The sequence below is a fragment of the Dermacentor andersoni genome, chromosome 7 (genome assembly GCF_023375885.2).
Source record: "Dermacentor andersoni chromosome 7, qqDerAnde1_hic_scaffold, whole genome shotgun sequence".
NCBI lineage: Eukaryota > Metazoa > Arthropoda > Arachnida > Ixodida > Ixodidae > Dermacentor > Dermacentor andersoni.
Genome location: NC_092820.1, coordinates 18,240,069 through 18,266,268, shown reverse-complemented (window position 1 = coordinate 18,266,268; position 26,200 = coordinate 18,240,069). Strand labels below are relative to the sequence as shown.

General features: G+C 46.1%; 1 protein-coding gene across 3 annotated transcripts in view; it reads right to left on the bottom strand.

The window, feature by feature from the left end:
* Positions 1 to 26,200, bottom strand: part of LOC126535535 (Kv channel-interacting protein 4-like) — a 298,260-nt gene that overhangs the window by 191,791 nt on the left and 80,269 nt on the right. The window contains exon 2 of one of the 3 annotated variants that reach the window (XM_055073188.1): positions 25,313 to 25,404. The exons of 1 other annotated variant lie outside the window; for it this stretch is intronic. In XM_055073188.1, the coding sequence (XP_054929163.1) occupies positions 25,313 to 25,376 (64 nt within the window). In that variant the 5' untranslated portion in view covers positions 25,377 to 25,404. Of the gene's footprint in view, positions 1 to 25,300; positions 25,405 to 26,200 lie in introns of all 3 variants that reach the window. One more of the 3 variants, XM_050182349.3, reaches the window with a different exon arrangement.

Here is a 26,200-nt window from a genome sequence, read left to right as displayed (position 1 = left end):
CGTTGCATAATGCCGGTTCCCGAAAGTTAGCTTCGCCTCTGTACGGAAATGTTACGTGGTGAAGCACACGCAAAAGTATTGCAGTGAAGCATAACAAGTGTGGGAAGGGGCTATTGCCACGGAAAACAGTATGTATTCCTTAATTATACAAACGTGCACATGGTATTTCCTGTCACAGTACGAGCGCCGATATGCCTAATATGTGTACCGACAGGCCTTCAGAGTGTTTTCGAACGTGCCTGTGGCGGTTTGAGCCCCTAAGGGCAGTAAATGACACGCATTTATTTTTTTCCAACTGGCCGATTTTTCGAACGTTCTCGCGACCCCTAGGGAGTTCTAAATATCGGCCGTGGATTGTGCAACTGACCAAGATGCTTCAAATGGTCCTTGGGGCGAACGAGTGGCAGAAGGAGGACAAGAACAAAAATGATGTACGCATTGAGGAATAAACGGGAAAAGAAGCTTGCTGCCGCCGTTTTGAAGGAGCTTGAGCTCAAAAAACAAGGTTTTGGCTGATGCCGAGATGCAGGTGTCCCGCATCCAAACCAAAATAAACTCTTCAAAGCAGTGAAACACAACTCTCGGGCGTCGTGCGCGGGCTGAAAGTATGTCAGGACAGTTGAGGTTGACTTACGAGCGGTTGAGAGAGAATCTCAATTGTGACAGAGTTCGGGCCTCATACCACTGAGCTTGCTATCAGTTGATAGAAATAGCTCATATATTCAAATATTTTTGCTTCTATGTGCATCTCCTTTTTATTCGTATTTGTGAATGTCCGACTTATTTGCAATTTTTTTCGAAGACACTTTATTTGCTGTGCATTTTACTAACCACTGCCTTCTATTCTATTTTTGAATAATATAAACACTACTCCTTAGTATTAAAATTAGATTAAGTCGCTTTTTAATTTTTTTCATCTGCTTACTCGAGAGTGACAGCATCACGCGATATGGTTTCAGCCCGTCTTGACATAAAACATAGTTTTGCATCACTCAAGGAAATCGGCAAAGGCACTCAGGGAAAACCTGGAAAACTCGGGGAATTTGGAAATGTCAACTTGGTAGACACCCTGCAACATGACAGTATTTTCTTCTTGTGGACATTTTGATTAGAGCGGCACACAGCTGAATACATTTTCCATGAATTGAAGCTGTTAATTGTAAAATGCATATTACGAAGTAGGTCGGGCACTGAATTAATTACCTCTGACGAGAAAAAGTTGAGAACTGCACGTAGTGCTGCCGTGATATCACGCGCCAGAGCGTTTCCCTAGAATTCGCGGTATGGGTTGTAACAGCGCACACAAGCAGGGACAACAGAAGGAATAAAACCACGACGCAGCGCTGACTCTCAACTGATTTTTATTGAAGATATGTCTAACATATATATATATATATAGGAGCCATTTGGTAATAACCACGACATGCACAAGATACAGATATGCGTCGAGGCAACTGTGACAAACTAACACATAATCAAAATTGACATAGGTAATGCAGTTCCTTGTCATAAAGAGCGATAGAAGGTTCCCTGATACAGGCTTTGTCCCTAATCTTTATATTGTGAGCTTCGGCGATTTCCCTTGTCAATTGGCTTGCGTGTTTAAAAATGACACTAGCTTTTTTTTAAATTCACGGCGACAACCCCACGACTTGCAATGCTCCGGGAGATGAAGTGGTGCAACCCCTTGAAGAGATGGCTCATGCTCCCGAAGTCGAACATTCACACATCGCTTCATTTGTCCCACGTACTCTCGACCACAAGATAATGGGATGGCATACACGACCTGCTTAGCACAATTGATGTATCTGTTCGCATGTTTGACAGTGCATTTTCCCTTCACTTGCTTTTCCTTCAGCAAGTTATCAAGTAACAGGCATATGCGACCTGTCTTTTGTTTCGCAGAAAAACGAACATCAATGTTGTACCTTGAACCAACGTTCTTAAGCCCGTGCGCTAACTTGTGTACATACGGTACAACTGCGTTTTTTCTTTTTTCTTCTAATTTGGATTGAATACCTTGGTCATTTATGCTCTTGACGCCGTGAACCATACTTTCACTCACAGTTGAAATGATCGCCTCCGGGTAACCAGCGTCCAGTAAACGAGTTACATGATCGGAAAAAGCAGCCTTCGTCATATGAAAACACGACTTTTTTAATGCAGCATTCAGGATAGACTTCGCTATAGCCCGCTTCACTACTTTGCAATGACCGGATTTATAGTTCAAAATGGACTTAACCGACCTGGGACCATATTTCCAGCACACATGATATTTACCAAAAATTATTCTCAGGTCAAGAAACTGCAGTTGATGGTCTTGAGGGACTTCGAAAGTAAAATCAAGGCCCATGCTAAATGCATGCTAAAAGAAAAAAAAACGCAGTTGTACCGTATGTACACAAGCTAGCGCATGGCCTTAAGAACGTTGGTTCAAGATACAACATTGATGTTCGTTTTTCTGTGAAACAAAAGATAGGTCGCACATGCCCGCTACTTGATAATTTGCTGAAGGAAAATATATATATATATATATATATATATATATATATATATATATATATATATATATATATATATATATATATATATATATATATATATATATATATATATATATATATATATATATATATATGTCAGACATATCTTCAATAAATATCAGTTGAGAGTCAGTGCTGTGTCGTCGTTTTATTGCTTCTGTTGTCCCTGTCTTGTGTCCGCTGTTACAACCCATACCACGAATCTCAACCAACTGGCCCAACTTGCCGTTCGGATGCAGTACGTTTCCTTTGAATGTTGTAGGTTATTTCACGGAACCAAACCAGCGTTTCCTTTAATCCTGCGGTGTCCTCTAGATTTTTATCTCGACCGCTTCCCATTCTCGCTTGCGCTCATTTCCATTAGCTTTACAATTGAACTTTCCGCGATAATATACATTTCAAAGCGCAAGCGAGCACTTGAACCGCACCCCTCGCATGGGCTACGTCCAGCTTACCTGGCACCACGTCGATGCTCTTGGCCGGCGACGACTGGCTGGCTTTGCCGCCCAGTGCACAATGCATAATAAACGGCAATGGCGCGTAGCTCGCTGCTCGCAGTTCTTGCTGTCCTAGTACTGCGACTACATAGGGTGGTCGACGCAGTCCTGTTTCACTGCTCGACGCAGGCTAAGAGTCGTCTGAAGGGCCAAGCCGTCCTACACCTGCCCCGCTCGAAATGTGCACCCGTCACAGTGACTCGTCGTGTGTGTGACGCCACTGAGGCACGCGCTCTCAACTGGCGCGAGTGACCGAAGCCGCCCAATTATCGACAATTGCCGGGGTCCCCGTCGTACGCTAGGGGCTCGTCTACGACGTGGCCAGAAATGAGAAGCGTGGGCGAGGCTGGGTAGGACACTTTGCGCATAAAAAAAAAAAGATGCGGTAAAATAAGTACAGCCAGAATATATTTAACGGCCAAATGCGGGCGTGCTAAAGCGATGGGGAGTCAGGGGAGGCCTCTGCGAAAGAGAGAAAGAGGACCGGTTCATGCAGTGACACGAGGACAAAACATGCATCGCCCAATTATATTTTGCGCGTATTTTCAATGCATCACACATAACTTGCGCCTTTCCAGGCACCATATTTGCCACGCCACGATAAACACTAGCAGAAAGACGCAATAACCAAGCTTCGTTACAGTCGCAAAATAGGAAAGAAAGCCTGGAAACACGGCGACAGTTTCACGGCCGACGCCACGCGCGGCGTGTGGGCCCGACGTGCATCGCAGGCTCTGTCGTGGAGCCGCTGCTATCGTGGCGCCACCGCCGCGCTCGGGCACGGTGCATTTGTGCGTGTGCGCTTTTTGTAAGGCCTATGTGCGAGTGCATTTTGCCACGCTTGCTTGCACGTGCCATGAAATCAAGCTGGCTCGCTTAACCGTGGTGCGGGTTCAGTATGCACTAACGGTAAGCACTTAATGTTGTTAGCTGAAATGGCTGAGTGCACATGCCCGCTGTCTGATTATATGAAAACAAATGCCCTTTCATGTTAGATTTTGGGACCATGCTGACAATAATGTTATCTCGACTGCAGTATAGGCTCGACCTCTGCGAATGCAGCGTCGTTACAGGGGCATAAAGAAAAGTCGAGGTCGAGCAAAATCAATATACTCCTCTAGAAGACTATCATAGTTTCTCGTGGTCCAATGTATCACTTGGTTGTAGGGAAAGTTGCCCGGCTCCACTGCGCCTCCCCATTTGAACCGCCTACGCTCATAGTCGGCGCATTCTCCACTTGACTTGTCTCTGTGTTGCTCCCTCTAAATAAGCCACTGTTGACGTCAAGTGCGATATACTTTAGCCCGCGTCAGGTGGCGCCACTCCGATTTAATATTTTCAATTGTCATTTTCTTATTTGCAAAAGCTCTTTGCTTGCTACCAATGACGAATTCGTTATGACAGAAGCCTCGTCTTTAAATCGAGATCAACTTGACATATTGCTCAAAGTCGTTTAAGAGGCAGTCTTCCACGTAACCACAATTTTCTTCAATGAAAAGGCTTAAGTGTTTAAAAACGAGAAAACTGCGAAATGCGAAAGGGGCAATAAAAAACTTTGTAAGTTCTTTGTTTTTACAGTGTTCTTCCAAGGAAGGTCAAAGAAAAGAAAAGGAGCAATGTACACAAAACCATGCTTCGCTGCATCTTAAAACAAAGGAGGCGATCTTGTGAAACCTTGTACTTAAACAACACCCTGTAGTTGGGCACAATTTCTCGAATATGTGAACCACGGTGATCTTCCACACATGAATGAAGTTGCCAGGCTCTGTGCATGAAAAAATGAGAAACTTTAGCGATATAATTCAGCTTGCTCTTTCTTTCTGGACAATCCGACAAACATTTTTTGGTTTGTTTCGTCATTTCATTTTCATAATTTACCATATTTATTGTTTATTTATGAAATAATATGCTTACGTGAACGAAAGTAATGTAGGAGTCGCCTTAGTATAATTGGATAACTTTTTGTTTATGTGTCCGATTGCGGCAAAACATAGATAGATCTCTCTCAGCAATGCATAAATATGTGCTCGTTGGTTCACCTGAAGTGCTCGATTTGTTTCGCAGCCACATGGTATTGCACGTGGGTTTGCGTCCACCTACAAGAGGTCAACCACAGCGCCCCGTATGTTGGCTTCATTCGCCGTGCTGCGTGCTACCCTTAAGGCCGCCTGCGCAAGCAGCGTTTCTGCAGCTGGCCCAGCGTGTTAATAACGTGTTAACGGCATCCCATATGTAATTGCTTATGAGGTTAAAAGGGTTTAATGAGGAAATATCCAAAATAAATGGTGAGGAATGAAAGAATAGTCCATCTAATAAAAGGTGGCAGGAATATTGGCGTTGAAAAGTTTCCAGCCCTTTATTTACGTCGTATTAACAATACGATAGTGAATATGTTGCACAGCGCTCAAGGGAATAATTGTCGCTGTAAATCTAAGCCAACTGAAACACTGTGATGGAAATCTCCAAACAAATATAATGGGTTGGAGCGTACAACGCAGGCATGTTTGGGCCGGTAGTTTGCCATTGTGCTTGATAGAAAATCGCATAATTATTGCATTCTATCAGTACGAAACTACAGCGCAGGAACTCGGAGGATAAGAAGCTCGAAAGGACCGCGCAACGAATCGATGGAGCGCGAAATGATCGGCGTAACGTTGAGATGAAGGAAGACGGCAATATTAATTAGAGAACCTACCGAGTGTCGCGGATACTCCAGCTAATGTGCGCCTCACAGGGCCGACCGGAAATTTCAGTTATACATTGGAGGTTGCAATGTGCCACACAGGGAGCATTCGACCGCAAGAACTTTTTAAACTGCTGCGTTATCCAAGAAGTTTGCACAATGTGGCGCTCGCGATGCTGCCAAGAGGCGAGATTCACCGCTAATAGAGACGCTGCCTGCCTAGACTAGCGCCCGCCAGCGGCATTCCTTCCCTGTCTTCCACACCGGCGCTCAGTGGCTGCGCCGCGTTCACGACATAAACTGTCGTACTTTTTTCTCCCTTCACCCGTGCTGCGGCGCGGATCACTTTCGTAGGCAGTTTACCCGCTCGGACTAAATCTCGCGATCAAATGGGGGCAATATACAAAGACGCCACTGTGCCGTGTGTTGGGTGGACGTATCTTGCAGGTGGTAAAAATTGTTCCGGGCTCTCCTACTACGGCGTGCTTCATATTGATCGAGATCGTTGTTTCGGCAAGCAAAATCGCAGCCTTTATTTATCAGAGGTAATTTTCCGCATTCTGAATGCTCGCTGAATGATCTAGGGAGGTTACGTACTAGGAGTAATTAGATATCGGTGGGATGGGGCTTCATTACCCTGCTGTTATCGTTTCCGCTTAAAACGACACCTCTTTAAAAGTGTGCGGGAAAAAATGGACACGAGTGACCATGCCAGAAGAGCTGCCATCTTAGTGACTTGATGAACACGTATAGCTGTAAGCCGAAATACGGCACTAGCCTGCCATGGCGTGGCCCTTTTTTGGCGTTCTTGCTTAGCCGAGGAAAATAGTGACGGTCATTCTGGATGTTGACTACGCACTACACCAACATCTGGTCACCAATGAGCTGTGCGAAAGAGCGTTGTCCTATGTCGCCTCATCTTCGCAGACGCTCGGCTTCAATTCTTGATCGACGTCAAGCGGATTTCCTGATTATACTGTGCGAATTGTTGTAACCAGGAAGGAAGAGCGAGTGGCCAGAGGAGGAGTCACATACGCACAAGTTTAATGTTCTCTCAGACGTGTTCTATCTTAAGAAGAAGATCACGCGCTGCCAGATCGCCGGACACACACAGTCACGGGGAACTATCTCGCCGCTTTCACTAGATGGCAGCACATACACAACATCTCCCCAACAGAGCAAGCGCAGTTCACTGCAGCAGGCGGCTTCACGCACCTCCCACTTCTAGTATGCATGTGGGAAGTGTCTTGGAAACAGGAACGGGCGTCCGCTACACCGTCACTGACAAAAACATTTTCTGCGTTGGTTTTAGCAGGGGAATAGCGAACTAGCTCGGTCCTGTTCCTGCGTACAGCACCAGTGTCGGTGTTAACCCAGCACGACCGAGGCTCATAGACTGGGGGCTTGTACTGTCGCTTTGCACTTGAGGTCTGTCAACCTGACGTCGTCTCTGTAGAATAGCTCCTGCAGGTCGCGAACTCCATGACGCCTGTCAAAGTATTTCCTTTGACGTTTCCGATACTGTTCCTGGGACTTCCAAAGGCTCTCTTGATCCGGCAGTTGGTGTCTCAGCTTGGTGGAACTAAGAGAAAGCTGGTTTCTTAGCCGACGACCCATCAGTAGTTACGCAGGGCTATACCCATTCTTCAAAGGACTCGGCCTGTAAGCTAGAAGCGTCAAGTAAGGGTCTTCCGTCTGTGTCATGGAAATCTTGATCATTTTTGCCGTAGCCTCAGCGAGTCCATTCCTCTGAGGTTAGTGAGGGCTAGAGTTAATGTGCTTGAAGGCGTAGTCCTGAACGAAGAGTAAGAACTCAGTCGGCGAAACCTGTGGGCCGTTGTAGGAAACCACTTCCTCGGGAATCTTATGGCGTGCGAAAAATGACTTGCATGGTTGACTACAGCTGCGGACGTAAGCTTCTCGAGCCGAGCCAGTTCAGGGTATCTTGAATAATAATCTGTTGCTTTGCACTACCATTGGCTCTGCTAGTGAAACATGTCCATTACAATGCGTTTCCAGGGTCTTTATCGAAATTCAGAACCTAAGTGTCATTTTTCTGTTACTTGTTGTTTCGACGCATTGCTGATATTGCTTCACCAGGAACGTGACATCAGCTCCTATAGTGGGCCACCAGACACAATCTCTGGCTCGAGCAAGTGTCTTTGTCATGCCGCAGTGTACTTCACGTAAGAGTCGTAGAACTTCGTTTTGGCAAGAGGCAGGGACGACAACTCGAGCAGCGTAGAGGAGTAAATCGTTCTTCAGAGTGAGCTGGTGTCGATATTCGTAGAAGGGCTTTAGGTCCACTGGTATATCTCACCTGCAGGGCCACTCTTTATTCTTGCTCCAGCGGTGAAGTTGTGCACAAACAGGGTCTGTTTGTTGGGATCCCTTAACCATTGAAGGCAGTGCTCCTTTATGGGAAAAGAGGTTTTCAAAGAGCATACAAAAGATTCCAAGTTTTGTTCGAGCTCTGTGTCTTCTATTTTTGTGGAGAGGCGAGCTGGAAAGAGTGTCTGCGGCTAGAAAGAAGGTTTTTGCCTGGAACGTATGCAATCTCGTACTGTGGCGCTACAACGTAAAACTATTCCAAACTTTTCGATTCTAATTCTGCAATCGGCCCACCGCGATTGGTCAAAAACTGTTTTAGACCACCCGCACTTCACCTGTCTGTCAGGCGACGCCGCGAAAACCGCGATAGCTCCCCAACGTTTTCGAGCACTTTCGGCACGTTTGCGATCTCGTTCTGCCAACTCTTCTTTACTGAGGATCCGTGTTAGCATCATTCTTAAGCTAAGGGGAAGCTAAGGGGAAGCGGAACAATCGCATACGCCGGCATCGCCCTCTTCATCCGGTTATCGATATTCAGTGCAGTGGCCCTCTCCACTTGAGCGTGCTCCTCGCCTCTTGTCAGCCAATTAGATAAGACAAGCCGCTCAGTGCAAGCAATGTTATTCGATTTTCAAGCAAACAAAAGTGACCTCCTATGAACGAGGGGAACATTTGATGGTTTGTTCAGACAACCCTGCGGGTGACTGCCTGATGCTTGCGTCAGCGGTTACGCAAATTTGACGTCAGGAGATCGGAATAAAAACATATTGGAATAGCATCATTCTCACCTTTAGCCTCTGTAATCTGGGTTTCAGGTCGTCAAGACTCTTCGAAGTGAAGATGGGAACCAACGGCATATTGTCTGTCTCCAGGTTGAACAGCTTGCCGACAAGATAATCGCCGAACTTGTCACATGCGAAGACTAAAGCAATAGCCTCTTTCTCGATTTGAGCGTAACGCTTCTCGATCTCTGAGAGTCATCGTGAAGCATAAGCACTAACAGAAAACTTGCCATTGATTTGCTTCTGCCGGATTAATGCACCAAGTCCGACGGACGATGCATCTGCACTGACGACCGTTTCTGTCGATGGATCGTAAACTCCAAGGACAGGGCGAGACGAGAGCACCGACTTCCATCTGTTGAACGCCTTCCAAGCAAACCCTTGCTGCTTTGACAGCAAAAGAGTGGTTGCAGGACTTCAGAGAGATTGGGGTTGAATCTGGCGAGGTATGTTGCCATTCCGAGAATTCTCTGCAGCTGGGTCCTGTTTCTTGGGCTCTCAATTTTCATAATGGCTTCAACTTTCTTTTCTTCGGGTCGTATGCCGTCTTGGGCTTGCCAGTGTCCAAGGAACGTGAGGCGCTGAACAAGCATTTGGTTTCATTCAATGTCACTCCAGCTTTGACGAGTAGCTGCAACACATTTCTGAGTGTCTCATTGTGCTCATGCTCATTCGAACACCACATAAGGTTGTCGTCCATGTGACAGACGACCTTACTGACTCCTTGTAAAACGCGTGACATCTGTTCTTGGAACTGCTCAGGAGCAGACGCAATTTCAAACGGTAACCGGTTGAAATAGAAGCGTCCAAAAGGTTAGAAGAACGTGGTGATCGCTTTAGAACCTTCACAAAGTGGAAGTTACCAAAATCCAGATTCAGTGTCCAGTTTGGACAACACTTTAGCTCCGCAAAGAAGTCCGAGAGTGTGCTCCAAGGAACGGATAGGATGCCATTCTCTCAGAATGTGGCGGTTCAGTTCTGTCAAGTCCACGCAGATTCTCACATCTCCGGAGTGCTTTCGGACGACTACCATTGGTGCACACCCCTCAGTGGGCTCGTCAACAGGTGATGTGACGCCGAATTTCTGCATTCTTTCTAGTTCCAACTTTGTCCTTCCGTATAAAGGAATTGTGATGCGACTCGGAGTGTGTGGGCAAGGTAGCCGAGCATGCGGTGCTTAATCGGCTTACAAGGCGCCTTGAGGAGAACCAGGTCTACCACCACACTATGATTGGTTTTCGGGCCGGGCTGTCGACTCAAGACGCAATGAAGCTCATCAAGCATCAGGTCATTGATGCAGATGGAGGGGCGTTAAGGCCATACTAGGGCTCGACCTGGAGAAGGCTTTTGACAACGTTTGCCACTCTTATATTCTTAAGTCCATTTCGGATCTTGGCCTCGGCGCGCGCTTTCATGACTATGTCAGGTCCTTCCTGTCAGGCAGGAAGGCTACCTTGAGGGTTGCGGAGCTCGAGTCAAAGACGTTAACTCTTGGAGACAGGGGCACTCCTCAGGGGGCCGTCATCACGCCCACATTGTTCAATCTGGCCATGGTCGGATTGACCAAGAAGCTCTTGGAGATTGAGGGGATTAGGCACACCATGTATGCGGATGACGTAACCATATGGTGTCCCGGTGGTAGTGAGGGCTATATCGAAATTGTTCTGCAGGAGGCAGTAGATGTAATTGAGAATTATTTAGACCCGACGGGGTTAAGGTGATGGCTCCCCTCCAAGTCGGAGCTGTTGCTTTACAGTACCACTAGAAGGGGACCCAAGCCAAGGGGATGTATCCCCTTGGACCCGTTGAGCATTCAGCTTCGTACAAGAAATGGCGATCTCACACCTAGGCTTGATAAGATCTGGGTTCTGGGGATGATAATTGAGTCGGACGGGGCCAAAACGCTGGCGATATAGAAGATTATTGCCAAGACGGAAAATGCGGTACGCCTAGTGAAGAGGGTGGCCAACACGCAGACGGGGTTCAAGGAGGATAGTCTGATTAGACTTATGCACGCATTTGTATTGTGCCACTTTACTTATGTGGCCACCATGCACAAGTGTAAACCATCGGAGAAGGAGAAGCTTGACACGCCGATTAGGAAGATCACGAAGAAAGTGTTGGGAGTGCCAATGTGCACCAGCACCGACCGACTTCTTCAGCTGGGAATTCACAATACCTTGGATGAGATAGCTGAGGCTCAGGAGAGGACGCAGATGGTGCGTCTCTCTACGACTAACACGGGTCGGCAGATTCTGAGAGAGTTAAGTGTTTCTCAGGAGAAGATTTCGCAGCGTCATGTCGGTATTCCCTTGAAGGTCCGTAATCGGTATCACGTCAAGCCTGTTCCCAGGAACATGCATCCGGAGCGAAATGTTGGTAGAAGAAAGGCCAGGGGAGCTTGCTTGCTGAGACTCATTCGTGATGAGAATCAGAAGGTTGGCTTCGTCGATGCTTCTTTTAACCATAGTTGTCGTGGACAAAGAGTTCAGTGTCGTTAACGCTGCTACCTTTCGGACTGATAGGCCAAAGGTCGCGGAGCAAGCGGCTATTGCGTTCGCCCTGGTTGACAGGCGCAGGTCTTTTGTATATAGCGATTCAAAGTCGGCCATTAGGGCCTTCGAGAAGGGCTCGGTGGCTAAGGTTGCTTTTAAAATTATGCAGATGTGAGATCTCTCAACACTACTTATGTTGGTTCCCTGCTCACCTTTGGATGATTGAGGGAGCCCCTCCGAATCTCAATGAGTCCGCTCATGAGGCAGCGCGAGATCTTACCCTCCGCTCTGCCCCACGCAACGGTGTGGCGATACTCCCCGAGAACAGACTCCCCTTCCACATACAATGAAATCACGAAGTATTACCTTCTTGATCGCAGGGTTTACAGTTTGCCGCATCCTAAACTAAACAGGGCTCAGGCACTTACATTACGCTTACTACAGACTGGTAATTGTCCTTGCCAACGGAGACTGAACATGTTTCATCCGGAGACGTATACAGATCCTTATTGCGAAGATTGTGGTGCCTTAGCCACGCTCGAACACATGCTCCGGTCTTGCGAAAGAATTGAAGACTTGGCGATCAAGGATCCGTCCAGGTGGGAGGCTGCACTTCGCAGCCTGGACATGGATGAACAATTCTGGGCTGTCCAGCAGGCTCACGACGTGGCCGTGACGCTTGGCCTTCAGGTCCGGACGTGGGAGCGGCCCGCTTAGTGGTTAATTATCACTACTTGCAGGACCAAATAAAGTTTTCCTTCCTTCCTTCGGAGAGCTGAGAGAGAGAGAGAGAGAGACAACTTTAATCGGTCCACTATAGACGTAAGCAAGCTCCACGTCACCTGGCTAGGCCCACTCGGGGACCATCAGGTGAAACCTGACGGCCCTCTCGCGAGCCCTCTGGACTGCCAGGATTTGAGAGGTCTGATCCTGGGCCTTAATTAGTTTCATCATTTCCTCTTGAGTGAAAGGGGGACCGGCAGAGGCGCAGCCCCACAGGACATGTTCGAAGTCCGCATAATCACCACACAGAGGGCAGTCCGGGCTTGGGAACCGTTCGGGGTACATTGTGTGCAGCGCCGCGGGGCTCGGGTAAGTGCTTGTTTGCAGAAGTCTGAGAGTGACTGCCTGGGCCCTGCACAGCGAGGAGTGCGGCGAAGGTAGGAGTCTTCTTACCAGATAATTATATTTGCATATTTCGTTGTACGAGCAGAGAGGCTCGGAGCGAAATGTTTCGCTGCTGCTTGCAGCTTAATTCGGTGTTCCTTGTGCAGCTTGCCGAGTCCCTGGAACAACACTGGAAATTCTTCTTTCGGATTCACTTTTTCAGCAATGGCGTTTACAAATGTCAACATCCGGACTTCTTTGATCGCTGGCTTGCCTAGCAGCGAAGTGTTGACCTCATCTAAGACGTAGACATCCTGAGTAGTCGTACAGTCGCGGTAGATGAGCTCGAGTTGTGCCACTCCTGCGGCTGGATGAAGGTTTCATTCTGGACCATGTAGCTGGCGAGGAGGAGCTGCGAGAAAAGGTCTGTCCTTGAGCGTCTGGAATATTTGCTTCAGGAGGACTGTTTCGTCGGCGCCAGTCTCAATTTTGAAATCTACTGGCTGACCATGAACCAAGACTGTTGCCTCCCACGTTCCAGCATCCAACGTCTTCATTACTCCGAGGAATTGTGTTTCTAAATTGACTTGTTGCATTTCTACACAATCGAGGCGTCACGACATGCATACGGAGGCATAATGACCCTTTTTCCGGCAATTCATGCAGACTGGCGAGCGTGCTGGGCACATATTATGAGGGTGACGCTCTTGACGGCACCAACGGCATGGTTTCTGCATGCTGTTTTTACCGGAAGATGAAGATGGCTTGTTTGCCTCCCGTGAATAGCTGCCGCTTTTGTCCTGTTTCGAAGTACCCGAACTGGATTGGGGAGCAAACACTACTTTGTTTTCACATGGCACTTCCTGGCGCAGCTCGACTTGTTGCTGATGGACGCTCTCGATCTGGCGGACGGACTCAAGAGCCTTCTGAAGAGTGAGCTCTGCGTCGAGCTGTATCCTGGCGGATAGCTGCTTATCTTTTATCCCAACTACGAGGCAGTCTCGCACAAACTCTTCTCGAAGAGCGCTGAACTCGCAGTCTTTCAAAAGTGTGTCAAGCGCAGTAACATAATCTTCGCCCGACTCATCGTGTTGTTGCACTCTGGTGTTGAATCTGGCTCTTTGAAAGATTACGTTGCGTCGCGGGATAAAGTATTTGTCGAACTGCTCCACGACTGCATCGAATTTCTTGGAGTTGTCTTCAAAGAGAGCAAAAGAGTCCTCGCACAGCTGCAGACTGCAACGGCCTTCCTAACGCCGTTGCTGTCATTATGTGCGCATCGAAGTTCATCGAAAATGTAAAAAACTTCCTGTTATTGTGACTACGTATTTTTATTCTTGCAATCCCTTATGTAACGCTCCATTTATTGGGGCCTTTAAGGTACTAAAAGGAAATTAAATGAAAATGAAGTGGCGTAGATTTCCTCAGCTCGCTCACCCGTAAAGTATAGTAGCGCGTCTACTTGATGCTTCTCGGGCTTAACGCACAATCCTGAATAGCTTCGGAAACGTTCAAATCTTTGTTTCCACTTCGGCCACTCGTTCAGCGACGAGAAGTTGAAGGCGTCCGGCGGTTGAACTACGAATGACGCCATGGCCTCGTTCGTTAAGGGGTCGCGTTGCTTGAGTACCGAGATGTGCGTATAGGGAGCAGCTCACCGGCGCTTCGTTGATTGCATCGTCCATCGCACGGAGGAGGAATAGGAGCCGATGTCCACTGGTAGAACCTGTTCTTCTGGCACCATGTTGTAGCCAGGCCAGGAAGGAAGAGCGAGACGGCCAGACGAGGAGTCATATACGCAAACGTTTAATGGTCTCTCAGATGTGTTCTTTCTCAAGAACAAGAAGAGCCCGCGCTGCCAGGTCTCCGACCACGCGCAGTCACGGGGAAGTATGTCTCCCCGCTTTCACTAGAAGGCAGCATATACAACACTAATGAAATCAAAATAGTTGCGAATGTGACAGGCACGTTGCAGTGAAACAAACGATGGAACACGAAGTACTCATGGAACTACTAATGATAACGGTCCTCAAAGGAAGTGTAATCGACACATGACATTGATGACCTCGCGCGTGGATGTCGTGTTGTATCGAAGGGCAGTTTTTTTTTTCTTCAAAGAAAGAGGGCGCCGAAGCAAAAGGCGGAATGGCCTGACCCATGGGGCATCGACTCCTCTATAATAGACAGTTTTACTACTGCCTACCTAGAGTAAGAGACGGCGTTGCGTACGTAATTTCGCTACGTTCTGCAGAGTGCGCATGTGCAGAACGCCACACGAACGGTACGTGATGCATGCGCGGCCGCTGCGTCCACACGCCTCCGATTCTTGCGAGCGTACGTATCACACTAAACATTTTAACACCCTTACGGGTGATAAGAGGGATGTTCTCAACATTTACACCCTTGCCTACACGCTTTCAGCACCCTTTCCGGCCAAAACACCCTATCATAAGGGTGTATACCACACATAAGGTGTGACCTTGCTCGAAGAAGGGTGTTTAATCGACGACTGAAGGGTGTTGAACGCATTGATGCATAAATCTGGGTAACGTGTTGATGGATAAATCTGGGTGACGTCCGCGCATTGAGCGATGTGTTTATGTATTGCATTTTAAATGCTAAAACATTTTATGTCCTTTCAGGTAGAAAAGCTGCCGTTCTCCGCAACAACAATGCATATGGGACGCTGCTCATGCCAATCTTGCTATTTCCGTTGAAAGCATTCAGAAAGCATTCAAAACCGCGCCGCCCGTTTTATTCTCTCAGATTATTCACGTCATTCTAGCGTCACGTCCATGAAAAGAACACTAGGTCTACCTGACCTTTGGTTAGGTCGCAAGTACTTTCATCTCTGTCTTTTTCATACAATATGCTACTTTAACACTTCTCTTAAAGAAAATCTTTTCACCACACCAAGATCTCGTCTCGCATCGACCATCAACACAAAATTGATGTGCCATTCTTCCCTTTTGCCAAGAACAGCCACTGAATGGAGCCGCCTTCCCGCCCCCACAGTCTCAATTTGTGACACCACTAATTCAAGATCGCCGTTGAGTGTTTTACAGTTTGATTTTCTATTCTTGCCTTACACTGCAAATATTGTGCATTTTCACCACTTCTTTCTATTGTGCTTACTAGGCCTTGAAAGTATGTATAATAAATAAATAAATAAATAAAATGTGACATCATCACCGTCTTGTATGACGTCAGTAGTGATACAGAAGGTAGTAAATACCACAACGGTAATTATGAGCAATTATAGGTAATTAATGTTAAATAATGTGAATAAGGGTGGAATAAATTAGATTAAGGTTCGTACAAACTATAGCAAGGTGGATTACGGCAGATTAAGGTAGAATTGTGAAGGACACGTGACAATGTATGAACTAACGTATCACGGTAAGGCGACAATTGCCAGTATACATCCGTGAAGTCATTAAGTTATCGCATTCCTAAGTGACTCGATCTTTTTCAAGGATTCTGACGTTACTGGCATGACGGCCACACGTTTTTGTTCGCTCTAGAAGAATCTCACTGTGATCTCGTAGCATAATTCACTAATGTAAGAGCAAGAGCATCTGCACTCCTAGTAGGGCAAGTTAACTACCTCGATCGCGCCCCGTGTGAATAATGTTTGTCAAACCTACATCGGGCGTGGTGCACCTGTATAGTTACGCTTTGTTTCTAAGCGCTTGAACGTTCACAGATGCGATTCTCTTGTGCGTTCAGCGCGGCTTCTTGTAATACGGTCGTTCGCACTTAAGTGAAATGTGGTCGACCACTTTTGCGTCAAGATGAAAATGCACGACTGGCTTTGCCAATTCTCGAAAGAACCGGCACGGTATGGGGCTCTTGCATTGCCCAGGGGGCGCTGCGAAAAAGGTGCTAAAAAGCGCCCTCTGTCTTAAAATGGGTCGTACCAAGCTCGGTCGTCTGCTTCGGAAAGCACGCTTACAATATGAACCCGCCACTTTCGGTTGTGTTCTATCACGGCCTGCAGCGAATATCGGGCGCCGAAGATTTTTTCAGGAGTGGCAGCTGCGTAAAGGCAAGAAATTATGCAGTGCCGAATACGTGTATGCCGTTCAAGAATTAAGCGGCGAAGTTTTAGCGCGGTGTCAATCGCAAGTGAAGCGAGTCGCGTACGAAGTGGAACTTCAGGTAAAGTTTGCACGCTGCTAGATTCAGGCGCACAAACGCGAGGAAATGCTTGCTATAAATGAATCCACAGGACCGATAAGCAGACATCATGTGTACGGAACTGCTCGAGCACACGACGGTACGCGCCGCGACGGCAGCAGTCTTTCGACATGCCGCGAAACGGCGGGTCTCCTACAATCTCCTGTTGACTGCATGCCGCTAAACAAATAGTTGACTGCATGCCGCTAAACAAATAGATGGCCGCAGTAGCGGCCATCTGTCCCTTTTAGTAACTGGTAATAACTGATGCAATGCATATGAGCTCGCACGTACGTGCGAATCGCGCTGCAGCGTGAGCTCGTGCGCTGCTCGCTTGATGTAGCTTTTAATGACAACGCTCGAAAATTGATCTGCTGTAATCAATACTATCTTGCTGCGCTGCCTCAAGATGCTGGCTTGAGGTCAAGTATGAGCACATTTAACTCTCTAACCTGTGCTGCTCGTAGTGGGGTAGTGAATTGTCACCGAATCAGCCCGGCCATTTGTGGTCATTTGCACACACCTGGGCACTTCACCACTTCGCACCGGTCGAATTGTTAATTGTCGCTGTGGCCGGGTTTCGAATCGTGAATCACCAGCCATGCCTGCTGCTATGTCGGTCTGCCGTCGGGACTGTAGGTGCAAAATACCGAATTTTAGAACGCAGATCTATAATCAAGCAAGCTTCAAGACAGGTGAAGCGTCAGCATGGCGCGAAGTTTCGCTTACCCAGCGCGACGAACTGCAGTTATACAGCGCGCCCGACGCTCCGCTTCGTGAGGCCTTGAAGGGAAACGATAGAATCGGATGTTGGGATTCAGGCCTTTTGTTCATGGCAGCCCACGACGCAGCAGTATCGACGGTGACGCTTTTTCGATGCTGAGCTAGGTCCCTCCGGATCGGCCTCGCCTATCTTTTCTGCTTCCAGCATTACGTCCCACGGCGCACGGAGAGTCCGTTTTCGTTAAACTATAGGCTGCGACCAGCTCGCAGCGTGGTCGACGTTGTCTGTGAGAAGTGACGAGCCTTTTCGCACTTGCAACAGGGCATAAAAAAGTGCGAATCGACGCAAAACTCGGCGTAGAAACGTGGTTCGCCACAGCCAGGGCTCAATACGACCCAAGCTGGTACGACCCAGATGTCGTTTCCCGCGCCGCCACCAGGCACCGCTACTATACCTCAAACTCCAGCGGAAGACGCCCATTGGTTTTCCCTGATGCGGTGGCGTGCTGCTGTTGCTGCTTGCCGGACGCCTTCAGCATGCTTTCGGCTTACTTTGTCTGTGCGTGTGCGTGTGTGGGCGCACGCTCGATTTGTGTGCGTGTGCACGCTCAGCTCTCGGCTCGCTTTGTGCGTGTGTGTGTGCGTCTGTGTGTGTGAATTCGCTCCTCGAAACGGTGTATGTGTGTAAAGTAAGCTACTTCGTTATTGGTGCTGTTTGCCAAGAATCGGCAAGAAAACACAATAACCAATTTAACTTGAAATAATAAACTATGCAAAGCATGCTGGCGCAGTTGCGACAGCAGCATATGAGCATACAAACATGCAGCTGTGCGACAATGCATGATGCATGACTGCAACATCTGGAAGGAGGCTTGCTTTTTTTCAGTAAGCAGCACAAAGTCCATATTTTGGCTTTTCTTGTGCAAACCAAACGAGGCTCATTGCCAATGATCTTGTCTTTTGTTCTAATAGCATTTGTTCATCTTGAACTTAAAGCGTAGTTTCTCGCAGGTCACGCATGTGATAGCAGCAGTTTATCAATGCCCAGCCTTGGTGCCCTCCATCAAGAGCGAGCCACTTGCGTTTGCCTTCGGAGAGATGGTTGATGTCTTGGACGCAGTTGTGAAGATAATATTGTAATAGATGTGTAGTGTGATATAATAACTCAAGTTATAATTTAAAACTCTGAGGCTCCTTGGCCGCCTAAGCTTGATATCATGTGCAGTTGTGTGTGGTTTTAAATATTACCGATGGTACAGTGCATACTGCAGGTATGACTCCTGATCCAAAGTACGCGCTTGCATTTTCTTGATGGCCTTTCATAATGAGTATTTTCTTTATGAAAGAATATTCACGGAATGGGGCATTGCAGCATCATATTCTTCATTGTGCATTCAGTGCTAATTTCGTATAACGTTCCTGCTACGAATTTATTTGCAGGAACGGGATATTTGTTTATTGTATGCAACGAGCTTGTTATTTGCTCATTGCATTACACTCTTCTACCTTTAATTTATTCCAGTATAAATCTCAGAACCCTAAAATTTGAGCTGTTTTTATTTTGAATACAATATCAAAATCAAAACACCGGATTGCTATTTAGAGTGCAAGGGACTTGAAAAAATTACAAGAAACCAGGACCTCTCGTGGGCGTTAGAAAACGTTTCAGTAGGCAATGCACCTATTTCTTGTGCTGAGCTAGCTGCTCATGAAATGTGCAAGCATATTTCATTTCACAAAGTTATGCAGTAAATAGCAGGCCTATCATTGTCTCTAAGCACAACCTTTCTTCATTTGCATCATGAAAATCTGTCTCGTGCTTAATTTGGGCCAAGTCTTGAACATTGAATGTTTCATAATTTTGAAACCACGAAGTATTGGTTGGGGCAACACAGTTTTCAGACAACTTGACCATGTTGAACCTAGCCATTACTAGATGAGAAAAAAAAAACATGCACAGGAGCTCGCATTCAATCAAATGCAGTGGTTGTGGTCATCTTCCACTGGCAAAATGTACTTTTAAGCGAGAAAGGGCGGGTTGCCAATTTACCACCATTGCGACTCATGCGGGTAGTGGCAACACAGGATGAGAAATGGTTGTGGATCTGCGGTTCATTGAATATGTGAACAGTTACATACAATCCCCCCCGCGGGCGGGAGAGATTATTGTTTTAGGAGACAAGAAATTTCAGGCTATAATTGAGAGGCTGCAGAAAGAAGGACCATGTAAATAGTCGCAGACCAGCATAAACTGCGTAGGAGGGACGTCACAGTTTAGAGCGTGACGTAGAAATTTGGAGCACAAGGAAGGATCATAAGTTTAAATAAGGGAATACTACTTGTCAGCACATTGCCGAGCTAACCCATTAAAAGCAGGGGGCGTGCTCTAAGGAAAATACTTGACAACACATGTTAAATTTTCCAGGAAAATATGCCAAATTGCCAATTATTACTAAATTAGTAAATAAGACATACACAATAAATTTTAGGATACAGAAAGGGCCTAATAAACTGCATTGGAGATTGTTGGGCTGCAAGCATGTATTGCACGGTAAATGAGAATGCCAGTGGGGGTTTCCTCATTTTCATTTTGTGTGCACTCTCTGTAAAACGGTACTCTTTGTCTCCTAGTGTAATATAGTTCTGTAAACACAATTATTTTTTCATGTCTTGTGTATCTGAGTCTCAATGCGCCATATGCCTTAAGTTTGTCAGCTGCTGTGCTTATAAAGTGTAATGCACAGATATATTCCAGATTTCATAATGTGAATTTTTATACTAAGGTCACATACACGCTGCTGGACAAATGTCTGCTGTTGAGAGATGTCGTTGGTAGTGTCTATAAATTTTATTCACTCATATTTTCAAATGGTAAAAAGGCTATTGTAAATTTATTTGCTTTTGCTATTGTATGTGCCATGTATTCACAATGAAATAGTGGTTTAGTGTTCATGGCAACATGTAATTCATAAATTTACAAAATAGAAATTTCTCCTACCTTTCACTTGTCTTGCCCACTTATACCTAAGTTGTGCAATGTGCCCGGTACCATAATTAAGATTGTTGCCTTATGAAATATTCCGCAATGTAGTTGTGTTACTGCACAAACTGAACTCTCATGATTCCCTTCTTATTTTGCTAATGCAGGATGCAAGATTGCAGCATAGCCATGTGCTGCATTTATTGGTCAAGATGCTCAGTGAATGGAGTCCCTGCACCTCGTGGTTAAACGTGAACAGTATTTTTTTTCTTTTTGAAAGCTAAATGCCACTTGCTGCATAAATTGCATTTTTGTAGCTGAAATGTGTACCATATCTTTTCTAATTTTCAATCAATGAAGATACACTGTTCAGTATATTTATCCTTTTTGATAGAACCATTTCTTGCTGGAAAATGTTAACGGTGTGATAGTTAAGTTGAACTTATGCACGACTGCCTGTGCCTGTGTTTTTAATAACCAGAGTATGGCTGATTTATCAAACCATATTGGCTCATTTGCATACTCATATGCTACAGCAAGCCCTAATCTGGCATTACCGCATTTAGGTGTAAATTATTTAGAAATTTACAATGTATTTAATACACTATCCACCTTTTGTGCTCAGCAAAATAGTTTAATCAACAGTGGCTTGTTTTTATCAGACCTCCATTGAGACTGCATTTTGCACCCAAACAGTAGTAAATGTGGCACATTCAGACTTTTGCTTTATAGTAAGAAAAGAGCGCATTTTCAAACTACATATTGCATAACAGGCCAGTGCCTCCGGGTTACCAAACAGAAACTGAAAGCAACCGGCTTTGTAATTAGAAAATCTGCTACACAGCACTTTTAGCCCAGACAACTCTCGTTTCACTAAAGAAAGAAAACAATTTAGGCACTAAAAAATTCTACATATTTATTGTGCTCAAGTAATCTTGGTGGAAAGAGAAAATGAGCAATAATGCTCTTGGCTTAAACCTTGTTTAAAGCACGTCTAGGTTGGAAAATATTGTTTCAATAAAAAATGTTGGCCAGTTAAGCCTTACATCAACTTTCCAAACTTTTCATAACACTTTGCCATGACATTGGTGTACAAAATAACAGCTGTGTTTTTTGTGTGTTTGCTCAGCATTTCATTTACTTCCCTAATTGACCTTTGCAATATCCTTTTTTAGGGCATCAAAAGTTGAATTTTCGTTCATCGGAGCTTATTAGTGAAAATTTATGACTTTATGTAGCCCAAAACACTGTCAGGTCAACTCAGGCTCTTTCAGTGCTGCTATACATAGTTTCTTCTCTATAATAAAACAGATTTGATCAATGCATATATCTTTAATTACGTTTGTGGGAAATGTACATGTTCCTGTACTTACCAATGTGTTTGGTGATTGTGCATGTTTAGATTTCATGTGATTTGTGTATATGTTGTACTCTGTATTGTAGCATGCAATAAATACATTTATATTTTTCGTGAAAATGCAGCATGTCTTACCAGTCGGTGTTGCATGTTATACGGATATGGAAATCGTGATAACAGTTGGTGTTGATATACATGCTCAAAAGTGTCAAATTTGCTAGGCTGTACTTGTGCAGCGAAGATAGGTTTTGCAGTATACACCATGAATTACTATGTAATGTGACCCACACGTATAGGTGTTGTGTATGCCCATCGAAGCTTCAAGGCCGGCTTTTGGACGGTGCGTTTGGTAGCCGAACTTGAACCTTCTGCCACACACGAAAGTTACGCGTGGATCGCTGTACATAGTAGTAATTGAAGGCGTGTACTGCTGAACCTGCCTTCCATGCACACCAGAAATAAAAGGGTGTACACCCTTCCAACACCCACATAGATGGGTGTTAATGTGGGCTAGCGCCCTCACACCCTCAATTTATTTTGCTGGACACCCTTCCTCTAGGGTGCGATAATTGCACCCCAACTGTAGGGTGTAGGCAACAGCACCCTTAGGGCGTTCGTCTGGCGACAAACTGATTTACACCCTTTAGGGTGTTAAAATGTTTAGTGTGTAGGGAGCCTTGCGGGCTGCTCTCGTGGTTCTTGTTTGTTGGGAAGAGCGCGAGACAAAATAGTTTCCCAGAATGGCAGCGTCAAAGGCGACGAGCGGAAGGCTGTACTTTTCAATGGCCTACGATTTGACTTTGCTGCGTGAAGTGAACGCGCCGAAGCCATTCCCGGATCCTGGACGGTGGGAATTCATAGCAAAAATAGGAACCTTGTTTTTGAGAAAGTGTTCAGTGTGTGCCACTTATGCGAAAGGCTGGACCTGCTTTTGGCGCAGCTCGTCGGAAATGACCGTGCCAGCCTCAGAAAGCAAGTACTCGGTCTTTATTTTTCTCGATATGATTCGTGTATTTCATCCGTATTGAAAGTAGGGTCTCTTAAAGGCGTAAATATAGTTCGTCGAAGCGGGAACGCGCCCACACGTTACATCACGTTAGCGAGATCAACAGCGTCTAGTTCGACCGACGGTTCGACGTACTGGCGGACCCGGCCAATGCGCTCCGACGCGCCCGGCGTCTAATGCTCGCCCTCTTACGTACGTAGGCACTTCGCAATACTAAAAGCCCTAACGCGACACGCGCTCCTACGTTCCGCAAAGCACTTGTGTTCTGCGTGCGTATTGTCATGGCGGAGTGCTAAAACTGTGTAATACTGTTGACAGTGGCAACGCTCGGCGAGCAGAACGCATTTTCACCGTCATGCGATAAGAGCCGTATGCCCAGAAACCTAAACCAGGCATGGTGTAGGAGGGACGTCACACGCCCTGTTGTGGGCCAGTCTCGCTGCAGCCGACCTTGTTCATCCATCGCACGCTTGAGAGCAGCAGAATAACAGTGTGCAAGTGCGCCATCACGTGGTATTTTTTTTTCAAATTTCGCGGGCTTTCTTTGGAACACGCAAAAAAGGACCCCGTGGGATATATCGTGTTGTAAATAATTTATTCAAAGGTTTCTGAAGATGCTCTACAACTTTGCGTATCACACTTGGGGTCTGCAGCCAATACTTAAATAGTTGAATAATTCAACATAACTAATTCTTTAGTTAAGAGGAAAATAAAAAATAGCTTGAGTAACTATAAGTGAGTGCTAACATTATGCATTCGGTTCAGCTCGCGTCTAGAGTGCCTGTCATTTTTAAAACTTATGCTTAAGTTATGTGGGACAAACCTGTATATTATTGATGCAAGTAGCTCATTCGTTTATCTCACAAAAGGCGGTACCTAAAAAAAATGTGGTGTTTAACGTACCGGCACTGTACAGCGTCTTGTAAGTATCACTATGTATTGAATGTATGCATTTCATTTCGGACCACGTAATCTTTCTTAAGGTGCGCCTAAATTATGGACCTTTCTTACATTCCGCCCCCCATAAAATACTCTCTCCGCAGCAGGAACTCGAAACCACGGCAGGCTGCTCATCAGCACTACGCCGTATCCTCTTAGCCACCACAGTGGGTAAATGGCGGAATCTTAGCGCTTTACTTTTATCAGTCATCTATAACCACTCTATTGTGCAGGAATAATAAATGCACGCTCTGCGATGACGACACTAGCGAATTCTTGGCAGCGTAAGCCTTGCTCTCCTTGAAAGTACAGATAACAATACGGTTGAATTATTATGTAGCTGCGACGAATAATGACCGTCTAAATTCAATGTTTTCCTAATGAATTAAACTAATAGAACACAAGAAAAAACAATACACACTTTTACAGTAGATGTTATAGCATAGGTGTATCCAGAATACTTTCTCTTCCGCCGAAAAAAAAATGACAAGCAAGATCTTGTGTATGACGATGCTAAAAGATGGCAGAGTAATCTCAGGTTCCATATGTAAGCACTAAATTTTCTGCGACGGTTGGGTTACTGCAGCGGTATGCTTTTTGATCACCGCAAAGCGTGAAGTTATTATACACGAAATTCAGCTTATTCTGGAGCTTATTCTGTCACTCGCCACCTGATAATGGCGTCAAGACGAAGATTCTCCAAAAGGCAGTGAATAGAGAAAGTATTAGCTTCGCTTCATGATATTTACCACACTCGGGCATGTCCACTTGCGTTTATTTTACACTTGAGTAAACGTGCATTACATTTCTGAAGTTGAGCGCACGACCAAGTCATCAACTCTTGCCACGTTTAACGTGCTTATTATATCCTGCAGCCAATTACGAAATTGCCGAACCCGCCGCGGTGGCTTAGCGGCTATGGTGTTACGCTGCTAAGCACAAGGTGGCGGGATCAAATCTCGGCCGCGGTGGCCGCATCTCAATGGGGGCCAAATTCACAAATGCCCGTGCATTAGGGCACGTTAAGGATCCCCTGCTGGTCAAAATTACTCCGGAGTCCCCCACTACGGCGTGGCTCATTATCAAATCGTGCTTTTGGCACGTAAAAGCCCCAGAATTCAATTCAAATTGTCGAGTGCTGGCAACAACGTCTGCATCGTCAGTAGCGAATTGAGAGGAAGATTTGGAAGCTTTGGTTCGTCGGCAAACATTTTACTCTGTTCGGATTACTGGGTTATCAGAGGTGTAAATGAAATCGATCATGTTGGTGTCGCATCCTAGTAGCCACTAGGCTGGGCTATACAAAGGCAGTGCAGTTATTGCAGGGACCAGCTGTATTGTACTTTGCTGGTGATGCGCATTTTCAGCAGCGGTGTAATCGTGTATACGTTGCCTTTTAAAATATTATCTTTTTTTACAAAAAGACTAGCGGGACACCAAACGTGTCGGTAAAGTTTTGTGGTTCGACGAAGCGTCCCAAGATTTCGCTACCATTGTTGTTGTTGCGGTAAATCTCTCCGGAAACTCGGTAAATCCCAGACCGTAGGAAGTTGGCGGACATGCTACAATGCTCTACTGAGGCGGGGTTTGCAGTGCAGTGAGGTGGCAGTGTGACAGCTTGATCGAAGGCGGCTTGCAGGGTGCGGTTCGTGCACTGGTGCTGCCAAGGCGTACTGACCTGCACTCTTACCCTGGTTTTCTTTCTTCTTGCGTGACGACCAAATGGCCAGGGTGTCCATAGTCATCGCAATCATGGTGAGTCACCTGACGACTGCCGCCGCACTGCTTTCGCGCAAAGACAAAAGAGAGGGCGTCACAAATGCGGCCTCCGCACTCGAAGTCTGCAGCATTAGTGATGCACGCGCTCGCCCCGACACGCTGCTTTCTCTACGTGACCAGTGCCTCAGGCCAAGCGGCCTGATGCCTTCCCCTGCTTTGCAGAAAGGAGCAGGTGGAAATTGAATGTGTAGGCTAGAACACACGTCATCGGAGAAAGATTTTGAAGCATAGGCACAGAATTTTGCGACGCCTTTATTGCGCTGTTATGAGCAACAAATTGAAAATAAACAATCAACCGCAATGAACAACATAAGATCGAGCAGCTTGATTGTATACTCGTCACAAAGATTTGCAATCTTAGTGCTTCCGCAGTAGGTATGGAGGCTCCCGCTAAATACTTGCCTTTTGGAACTTTTCGGAATAAATATCATTGAAACTCGCAGAACCTAGCTATATATTGATAATGAAAGCATTGAAGTAATTAGAAACCATGCGGTGCGAGAAAATAACGAACCCTAAGCTCTTTCGGCAAGCCTTCCCTGATTCCGCAAGGGTTTGAAGCAAGCGCGAGAAGTGGGCGTCCATTTTGCGTGCACCACAACAAGCAACATAAATCACTCTGTATGCACGATGACGCACTCGTGTAAATAGTTGGCGAGCACGCGTGCCGGAGGCATCGTGCCTGTAATTCACGCTGATTTTCTTTCGCATCTGAGCTGAATAGAAATGTCAGCTGAATGGTGTGGAAATTGCCATTTTACTGTTTACGAGCAAATCTCAGATGAAAATGGGGTTAGGG